This window comes from Quercus robur, chromosome 4 (genome assembly GCF_932294415.1).
Source record: "Quercus robur chromosome 4, dhQueRobu3.1, whole genome shotgun sequence".
NCBI classification, from domain to species: domain Eukaryota; kingdom Viridiplantae; phylum Streptophyta; class Magnoliopsida; order Fagales; family Fagaceae; genus Quercus; species Quercus robur.
The window spans coordinates 70,948,875-70,959,196 of NC_065537.1; the positions used below are offsets into that span (position 1 = coordinate 70,948,875).

The 10,322-nt window shown below is 33.8% G+C and overlaps 1 protein-coding gene across 5 annotated transcripts; it reads right to left on the reverse strand.

Moving 5' to 3' along the window:
• Positions 1 to 56: 56 nt before the first annotated feature.
• Positions 57 to 6,315, reverse strand: LOC126723554 (putative F-box protein At1g47730). 5 transcript variants are annotated; one of them, XM_050427114.1, is made up of 4 exons: positions 6,065 to 6,315; positions 5,010 to 5,965; positions 4,401 to 4,800; positions 57 to 289 (listed from the first exon to the last, which is right to left on the reverse strand). In XM_050427114.1, exons 1-2 carry the CDS (start codon positions 6,139 to 6,141, stop codon positions 5,047 to 5,049), a joined length of 996 nt encoding a protein of 331 aa, XP_050283071.1. In that variant the 5' UTR covers positions 6,142 to 6,315; the 3' UTR covers positions 57 to 289; positions 4,401 to 4,800; positions 5,010 to 5,046. The 5 variants fall into 5 exon arrangements, with proteins under 5 accessions (XP_050283071.1, XP_050283069.1, XP_050283070.1 ...); XM_050427112.1 differs by having other exon boundaries at positions 4,401 to 4,494; positions 4,611 to 4,800; positions 5,010 to 6,310; XM_050427113.1 differs by having other exon boundaries at positions 4,611 to 4,800; positions 5,010 to 6,310.
• Between the last annotated feature and the right edge of the window lie 4,007 nt (positions 6,316 to 10,322).

The following is a 10,322-nucleotide window of genomic DNA, read 5'->3' on the forward strand; positions in this document are numbered from 1 at the left end:
TTTATAGGATCGCTTCATTTATGTGCAATTGTTTTGGGTTACAGTGTTTATCATCATGAACTAGAAGCAATCTTGTCTTTCAATAAAATAACTTTGTTAATAAAAAAAAATTCAAACTATTCTAGACTTAGAAAGACACTTTACATTTTTGTCTAAAATTTTAAATGATCCTTTCCAAACAAAGAAGGCTTGACAATGATCCATAGACCAAAAAACAAATTTGGACAAAAAGAAAAAACTGCTGCCACATCACGCGAATTCATCCTTCAGTCTTATGTATTGTTGTTATCTGCAACACAAATGAAAAAAAAAAAATATATATATATATATATATATATTAATCTTCAATTTATAAAATCATTCGCAAAAAAAAAAAAAAAAAAAAAAAAAAAAAACTCCTATTACCAACTATACCCTGAAATCACCTACTAACAACAATCACATTACCAATACAACAATAATAGACAAGAATTGTGTCACATTACAAACCATATAAAATAAACTATAACGAACCCATAACCAAGTGCTGTCCAAGGACTGCCAATTCTACCGTACAAAGAATCCATTATTGTTGATTATCTTTATTATCACGACCAATTAAAAAAAAAAAAAACAAATAAATTCATATAAAACACCAAAATCAAATCAATAAACAGTAAAGGCAAATTTTCTTGTATTATCAACCATACTAGAAAATAATCCTGAAATTCATTTCTTTCCCCTGATTATCCATGAAACAAACATAGCCAAAGTACAATGATAATATATATATATACATACATACATATATATAGTTATTTATGAATAAAAATGTATTAAAAAAAAAAAAAAAAAACCAAAAGAAGATCTACAGTGAAGTCCAAAACACCAAACCAGCAGCAAACAAACTACAAACCCCATTTTGAAAACTAAACAAAACTAACTCCCCCAGACTAGCAATTTACACCAAGATAGGGGTGCATACAAACTCTCCAGCAAATATATTACACTCCACCTAGAGGATTAGTCAAATAAACTACTAGCAGCAAACAGCATCTAGGCACAAGACCAAAACAGTAAACTAGAACAGAAGTTGCAACACTTTGATGGCAGCAAGCAGGGGATAAGTGATTCGCCAACCCCACTTTCTATTTGCAAAATATTCTTGTTTTATTTTTTTTAACCACTAGCACATGATTACTAGCTCAACCATCACCAAACCAGTCAACCATGCTACAAAAAAATTGTCTAACAAGTAATCTTTCACATTTACTTCTGTCAATTGTTGTGATCCTTTTTTTTTTTTTTTTTTTTTGCTAGGTAATAAAAGTTTTATTGATAGCAAAATGCAATGTGTTTACGATTGTAAACACAGCAAAGAAAGAATACAAACAAAATCAAATAGCAAATCTAAGAGAAATAAGGAAACCAGACAAGGAAATACAACGCGTGAGGCCCCAAATACGAGACCACTCAAACAAAGTCCTAGCTAGCGATGTCTTTAACAGTTCAATAGGTCTCTCAATGCTCCCAAAAGTTCGGGTATTGCGTTCTTTCCATACTAACCACATAAGACATGCCAGTACCATATTCCAAACATTTGAAGAATAATTCCCCAAACAATTCCTCCAAGCGAAAAGAAGAGAGAACTGTATACTGCATCACCCACTGAACCCCAAACATAAGGAAAACCTCACTCCACAAAGCATGAGCAAACTTACAATGGAGTAAAAGGTGATCCACGGTTTCCTCATCACACCAAGAGGCAATTTCTTCTTAACAAGGTTATCTATGGTAAGAATCTCATCCCCAGCAGCAGACCATAAAAAGAAAGACACCCTTTTAGGTACCTTAATACACCAAATGCTCAGCCAAGGGAAAGAAACAGAAGGGGATTTTAATAAAGAATTATAAAAGGAGCGCAAATGAAAAATACCACTACAATTCAATTGCTAAATCAAAACATCATCACCCTCCCCCCCTGGTATTCTGGTAGAAACATGCTAAAAAAAGAGAGTAAAATCTCCCCGTTTCCTTGTCATTAAATGCACGACAGAAAAGTAAGTTTCAACTCCTACCACCCCTATCTGGTGCATAAAAAATCAAATCAAAAATCAAAGCTTCTTAAGCCATAGCACAAACAAATAGTTCCAAATATAACTCTTTCAAAGAAGTAGGACCGTTCTAAGGGTCATGCTAGAATTGAATGCGACTACCATCTCCCGCTGCATACACCACATGACTAAAGAAACTATCTGCATCTTTGCTAATTCTCTTCCTCTACAACCCACAACCATGTGTCCCTCAGACAACTCTAGTGCACCAACCTCCACTACCCTCCCCTTATTTGGTGGCAATAACCTGATGCCATAAATGGGTAACTTCCTTCCTAAAGTGCCATAGCCAATTCCCAAGCAAAGCTTGGTTAAAAAGCCCAATCCTCAGAATCCCCAAACCACTTGCCTCCACCGGCCAAACAACCTTATCCCAAGCAACAAGAAAATATTTAAAAACTTCATCAGATCTCCCCCAAAGGAAAATCCTCTAAATCCTCTCTAATCTGTCTGCTACATGTTGTGGAATGGTAAACAAAGAAAGATAATAAGTTGGAAGGCTCGACAAAGTGCTCTTCAATAAAGTAAGCCTACCCCCTTTCGGTAAAAATAACCGCTTCCAATTCGAAAGCCTTTTCTCCATCCTTTCTATAATAGGGTTCCAAATCAAAGCATCCTTGAAATTAGCCCCAAGAGGCATTCCCAAGTAAGACATGGGCAAACAACCAACCTTACAACATAAAACACAAGCCAAAGCATCCAAGTTCCCAACCTCACCCACTAGCATAATCTCACTTTTACCAACATTCACTTTCAAGCCTATAATAGCTTCAAAGAATATCAACACCATCCGAATATAAAATAATTGTTCCCTGGATGCATCATAAAAAAGAATAACAAAAAAGAATAGTATCATCAATAGACAGAAGATAAGAAATATGCAAACCACCATTGTGACTAGCTTGGAAACCCCTAATAAAATCTCCCTCCTCTGTCCTCTTCACTGTGAATTGAGGATTTCTTTAGGCAATTCCTCTAGAAGTTGAATGAAAGAGTCCAACAGCTTTGGTTATTTTTAAGGTTATGATTACCTTCTTTTATTAAGTCCAATTGCCTAAAGAAACCTAAGCTGTGATTGCTTACACTTACATCATTTTCCTTCTAATTTCTATATAATATACCATAAACATAGATATAATTTTCTCCCTACAGCAAACCGGGCCATTTAATAATCAAATAATACTATACAATATTTGTTTGATCAATAAAATAAAACTTCTATGGAAAAAAAAGGTCCCAATTACAATCCTATTCTATACTCATAATTCAATTCCAAAGTCCTCTTTGTAAAACCCTAATTAACTTTCCATAGAAAAGCCAAAAAAATTACTGGAGAAGTAATACAAGGTCCAATTTACCCTCCTTGCCCCATTAATGTCAATAATCTGTCCACATCAACTAAAAACCAAAGTGAATCAATAGACTGCAGTCTACTTCATATAGTTCAGCTAAACAAAACAATACTTATTTTTTGGGCAAACACCACTTATGGTCCTTAGAGTTTCTCCCATTTTTCAGTTTCGACCTTAGAGTTTCAAAATAGTTAAAAATTTGTAAAATAATCCAATTTGTATTTTCCCAACAGCAGAATAGAGAACTATACAACAAATTCAAGTTCAGAAAAGTGGACAATCTTATCCTCTTTTTGTTTCATGTCAATACCACAAAGCAATTATAAGCCATCTTGGTAGTCACATTGCACTTGTAATCCACCTAGATTACTAGTGTACAATTTCTAAACCATTTAGAACCTTTTTTTTAATCATAAACGTGCCCAATCACATGAAATGTCAGTGTCCAGATTAGAATGTAGACCAAATTATATCATTCTAAAAATTTAAGGATTCCATTACTACTTTAGAAACCCTAGTTAAATAGGAAAAATGAGGCAAATTTTAATGACCAAAAGTGGTTTTTCCTCATTATTATTTTTTTTTTTTACATTTTTAAAACAAACCCTAAGGTTGTCACTAGGGTCACGTCAGATCGATGCAACTCCCACACTCAATACAACATAACTCATTCAATCAATAAAAACCCCTAACAAAACACGACTCTACCTACAGTTACATGGTTACAGCAACATATGTTTGGCCTAATGCTATACTCTATTGACTTTACGTTGATGAAAACAATATGTCAGTTACACAACACAGTATCAGAAGGCAAAGGCTGATCATAGCAGAAAAATCTAAGCATGCCTAATGAAATGGAAAGTGAAACAAATTTTCATACAGAATATGGATTGGATGTGATTCTTTCAGCATATAGAAAAAGATTATAATGTAAGTCTTCATTTACATTTACCATTTCGTGCTTGCGAATGACTCATCCCATCATCAGCCAAAACCACAAAATCGTATTTAACAATTTTGAACACTCTTTAGAGCATCTTCTTCAACTACAATGGGGATTTTGGCCATCATCAGTCCAATATTATTTGGGGGGATATCCCTCCATGTTTAATGTGGACTATTTGGCAAGAAATAGGCATACTTTTGAGGTGACAGAACGTACATCATTGTGGTTGAAACTGTTTTTGCTGTGATTGTTGTATGATTGGAACAGGCTGTATTTTTCCTCTTTCCAGGAGCTTGTGGACTTGTGTTATTTTTGTTAGACTCTAAGACTCTCTCTTGTATACTACCTGTGTACACTGGGTCTTTTTTCTTTTCCCTTCTAAATTGATAAAATTTTGCTACAATGCCTACAAAAAAATTTAAAAAATTATGACTACTCTTTAGTCTTTATATCCATTCAAGAACTAATTAAATCCAGGAGCCATATATTGAGGTTTGAAACTTAATATTTAAGTATAGCAACACAAAAATATCTAGAATATACCAAGAATAAGATAGAACTGAGGAATGTAAATGCTGAAATTTTGAGTTGAATACTTGAATCAAGCCTTCTTACCTGCACTTCCTCTTCTTGCTCACTTTCCTCTTGGAAACTACATCATTTGGTTTGTCAAGAAGTTAAGATTCCTCACATAATTATCAGCATAAGAATAATATGTGCTTCTATAAAACCCCAAGTTCTTCACTTGTTCACTCTCAGGGTCATATGACAAGAGCTTCGAACCACGTGATTCTACTTTCTGCACTAATACATTATCATTCTTCAAGAAACCTAACACTTTCCAATGTAGCATATTGAATTCAATAGTGAACTGTTTAGTCCAAGAATCCACATCATCATACTTATTCATAACCCAAACCGAACAACACTGGACTCTCCTCCTATGCTGACACTCATACTTATAAGATAGTAGAGAAAGCGACCCATTGAATACTGAGATACCAATATCAGCACCCGATCCAAAGTTACCATTTGCCAAGGATATCACACGGAAAACCTCATCACCCAAATCAAATGACAAAACTACTAAACTCTGGGCACCGCCCCAATCATTCGCCACAAAATGAAGAGCTCCATTTAAAGAAGCTGGTTGTGGGTGCAAAACACTACAAGTAATCCTAGCCGGACATAAGTCACCACCACTAGCTACTCTCCAAGCTCTCTCGCTAACAGAGCAAACCTCAACCAGAGAAAGTTTGGCACTTTTGGCAATTCTCACCAACTTATAATCATTGTTCCTCGAATCAAACCCAAACCCTAGAAAACAAGGAAAGAGGCAAGGGGTGGGAAGGGTAATAAATTTTCTAATACAAGGATTCCAAAGAATAAAGCGGTTTCCTTGATGAAGGCAAAACAATCCATTCGCAGAACCGACTAATTGAAAATAGGCCCAACTACTCCTTAGTGGAAACTCAAAATCTTGAATTTGTTCAGATGAGGAGGAATCATTATTGTCATTGTCTTCGACAATTAATTTGTAGCGCTCTACATGGTATTCGACATCCAAATACCTAACAATTAATTTGTTGGAATCGGGGTGGGATCGAGTGAAACTGAAATTGATGAAGGCAGGACTTGTAATTAGAGAGTTGAATGATTTGGAAACGCACCTTAATTGAATTAGGGATTTCAAGGGTAGTTTATGCAGGATCTCGTACAAAACTTCGTTTGGCAGATCCTCAAACATTCCTTATCTTTCTTTCTTTCTTTCGGCTTTACCAATTTCAGACTGTTGGGAAAATCTTCAATTTGAAGCACTTGTTGAGTTGTTGTGGAATTGTGGCATGCCGCAGACAATTATATCCTTCTCTTCTTTTCTTTTCTTTTTCGATTTCAATAAAAATGAAATTATTACTATTTCATAAAAATAAAAATAAAAATCTTATTGAAATTTAAAAGGCCTTTCGTCAAAAACACACTTGAGGCAAAATACATTTTAGTGAACATGAGATGTGATTAGAGATGCAGAATTTAATGGCCACGTAATGTAACTAATAAAATGGACAAAATATGGGAGGTAATTTACAGGCCAGCATGCATTTGGGAGATAATAGCGTTAGTTAGCATGCGCTAAAAACAATTCAATAAAGTAGCATCTCAAGTTTTATTGGCTGAAACTTGAGTCTCAAAGACTCAAGTTCCACTTGTTGATCTGGACGTTTTTGGCCATATAGATCTCAGTCTTATAGACTCAAGTTTGTAAAAAGTAAACCCAAGTCTATAGGACTCGATTTCTATAGATGAAGATCTAAAAGACAAAAGAAGAAGAATAGAGGAACAGATCAAATCCAAAACTGAGGACCAAATTGGGAAGGAAGAAAAGGAAAGGAAGAAGAATATAGGACCAGATTGAGCAGGAAGAAAAAGAATCAGATCTGGAAGGAAGAAGAAAAGAATTGAGGAAGAAGAAGAAGAAGAGGTCTATTCGTGGAATGTGGAGAATGGGGAACATGAGTTTTAAATACTCGATTTCCACATGGATTTTTTTCCACATCAGACCGCCATCACATGCAACTCGAGTTCAACCTTTGAACTCGAGTTTTAGAGTCCTGGGATGCTAGTTTGCTACATAGTTTTGCAAACATGACAACTAATTAAAATATTTCAAAAACAATGTTAGATGCCAAAAAAAAAAAAAAAAACTAAAATATGGACATTAAATTGATTTCAAACGTTAGGATTAATGTCCAGAATTGTAAACTTCAGACTTCAATGGGGAGGTTAGATTTCAAAATCAGTTAGAGGGAAGCATGGGTGTAACCTATGATGGAGGATTATGGTAGGTTGGGATAACTTTATTCACTCGAGTAAGGTTACCACATGATAATTAGTGGGAGAATCATTCTATACATAGTTTTGCAAACATGACAACTGATTAAAATATTTCAAAAATAATGTTAAATGCAAAATTTTTTTGAAATATGGACATTAAAATTGATTTCAAACATTAGGATTAATGTCTAGAATTGTAAACTTCAGACGTCAATGGGGAGGATAGATTTCAAAATCAGTTAGAGGGAGGCATGGGTGTAACCTATGATGGAGGATTATGGTAGGTTGGGATAACTTTATTCACTCGAGTAAGGTTTCCACATGATAATTAGCGAGAGAATCATTCTATAAAAGAGTTGCAGCCTGATTTATATGCATATTCAATGGACAAGGATGTTTCAATTAATTCAATTATGGATAGTCGATTAGATGGGGTGAAATGGAGTTGGAATGTGAGATTTATTAAAAGGTTTTCATGTTTAGAAATTGGAGTCAATGAATTTTTTTTAGATCTTCTCTACTCAAATATCCCCAAGAGTTTAGCAATCCGATAGGATGAGATGAAAAGTCAAGGAGGGTCGTTTTGATGTTCATTCTTAGTATGAGGTTGTTTGAAGTAGGCTAAAATGCAAGACTGACCATCTAAGTTTCTTCAAATTTCATTTCAGTCCTCTAACTTTGTTTTTGTTAATTTCAGTCTTCTAACTTTCAAGTTTATTCAATTAGGGTTTTTCTATCAACTTTTGCTATATGTTGTGATTAATTTTTCAATTTTTTAAATTAAAAAATTCAATTAATGATTGAATTTTTTTTTTCCAAAATATTTTAGCAAAAGTTAATGGAAAAGCCTTAATTAAATAAATCTGAAACTTAGAGGACTCAAAAATGAACAAAAGCAAAGTTAGAGGACTGAAATGAAATTTGAAGAAACTTAAAAGATCAGTTTTACATTTTAGCTTTTAAAGTAAGATAGAATAGTCTTTAGTGAATTAAGGCCCCAAGGAGGGCCTCATCTTTCATTTGGAAAGTAGTATGGGAGGTATTGTATGCACCTGTATAAATGGTGAGACTATGGACTATTTGTTGATCCATTTCATATGTTTTACAGAGGAGAGCAGTCTTTAGAGTCTTTTGGGATCTGATGGCTATTACCAGGGAAGGTACGCAAATTGAAGGGATTAATTCAAAAAACACCCCTAAAATTTTTAGAATTTTGTCGCTTTATATCTTATGTGGCTATCATTAGAAATAGTTTTATTTATTACTATACATAAAAAAAATAAATAAATAAATTTTGATCTTAAGTTGGAATCATTGATGATTTGAACTAAGTTTAATTGGTCTCATGTGCAGCGTCTTACTGGTTGCATTTCCATTTAGATTTTATAGAATCGCTTCATTCACGTGCAATTCTTTTGGGTAATTGTGTTTATCATCTTGAACATGAAGTAATATTGTCTTCTAATAAAATATCTTTGTTTATAAAAAAAAAAAAATTAAAACTATTCTAGACTTAAGTGTACTTTACATTTTTGTCTAAAATTTAAAATGATCATTTCCAAACAAAGAAGGCTTGACAAAGATCCATAGGGCAAAACACAAATCTAGACAAAAAGAAAAACTGTTGCCACATTATGTGAATGCATCCTTCAGTCCTCCTATGTATTGTTGTTATCTGCAACACAAATGACAATCATAAAAATATTAATCTTCAATTTCTAAAATCCTTAGCAAAAAAAATTTCTCCTATTACCAACCATACTCTAAAATCACCTACTAATAACAATCACCTTATGAATACAACAATAATAGACAAGAATTGTCACATTACAAAACATATCTCATAAACACTTCAAAACCATAGCCGCATTGCCAATATTGTAATAAACTAAACTATAACGACTATTAACCAAGTGCTATCCAAGGACTGTCAATTCTACGGTACAAAGAATCCAACCAACTAATGAATTCCCCTTTTTATATATTTGTATTTGCAGTCTTTGTTTTTTAATTTTTTATTTGGTAGTAATAGTAAAGATAATCAACAAATAAAGACATATAAAACATCAAAATCATAATCAACAAACAGTATAGGAAAATTTCCTTGTATTATCAACCATACTAAAAAATAATCCTGAAATTCATTTCTTTCCCCTGATTATCTGTGAAACAAACATAGCCAAAGTACAATGATAATATATAAATATATATATATATATATATATATGTGTGTGTATTAAAAAAACAAAAGAAAGATCTACAGTAAAGTCCAAAACAGCAAACCAGAAGCAAACAAACTACAAACCCCATTTTGAAAACTAAACAGAACCACCTCCCTCAAACTAGCAAATTATACCGAGAAAACCTACTACATTTCACCGAGAGGATTAGTCAAGTAACCTACTAGTAGCAAACAGCATTTAGGCACAAGACTAGAACAGCAAACTAGAACAGAAGCCGCAAAACTTTGAAGGTAGCAAGCAAGGGATAAGTGATTCACCAGCTCCACTTCCTATTTGCAAAATCTTCTTGTTTTTTTTTATTTTTTTATTTTTTTATTTTTTAACAACTAGCACATGACTACTAGCTCAACCATCACCAAACCAATCACAACCATGCCACAAAAAAATTGTCTTTCACATATACTTCTGTCAATTGTTGTGATCCTTTTAGGCACAAAGGCCCCTATTCTCCATTTTATTTCCAAAAAAAAAATTCTTTTAACCATTTGTTCTTCAGTCAACATAATTTTTGAAAATTTATAAGTGTTCCTCGGCCTCCAGATATGATATACAGCAGCTGTTATGGCCATTTCCCCACTCTTGATTGTATACTTCTACTTGTTAAATATAACCCCCAATCAATTACTGCTCCCCAGTGATTAGGCACCTGCTGCAATAAACATTCCCACACTACTTGCTGCCACATCCTGCTTGAAAAGGAACATTCAAAGAAAATATGATCCCTGGATTCACACTTGTTTCTGCAGAAACAACAGTGGAAAGCCTATCCTGAATAGCCAACCAACAAATAAATGCATGTTTTGGCATGATGGCAGCATCCCAAACCAATTTATCCCAATCAACTTCATTGCTT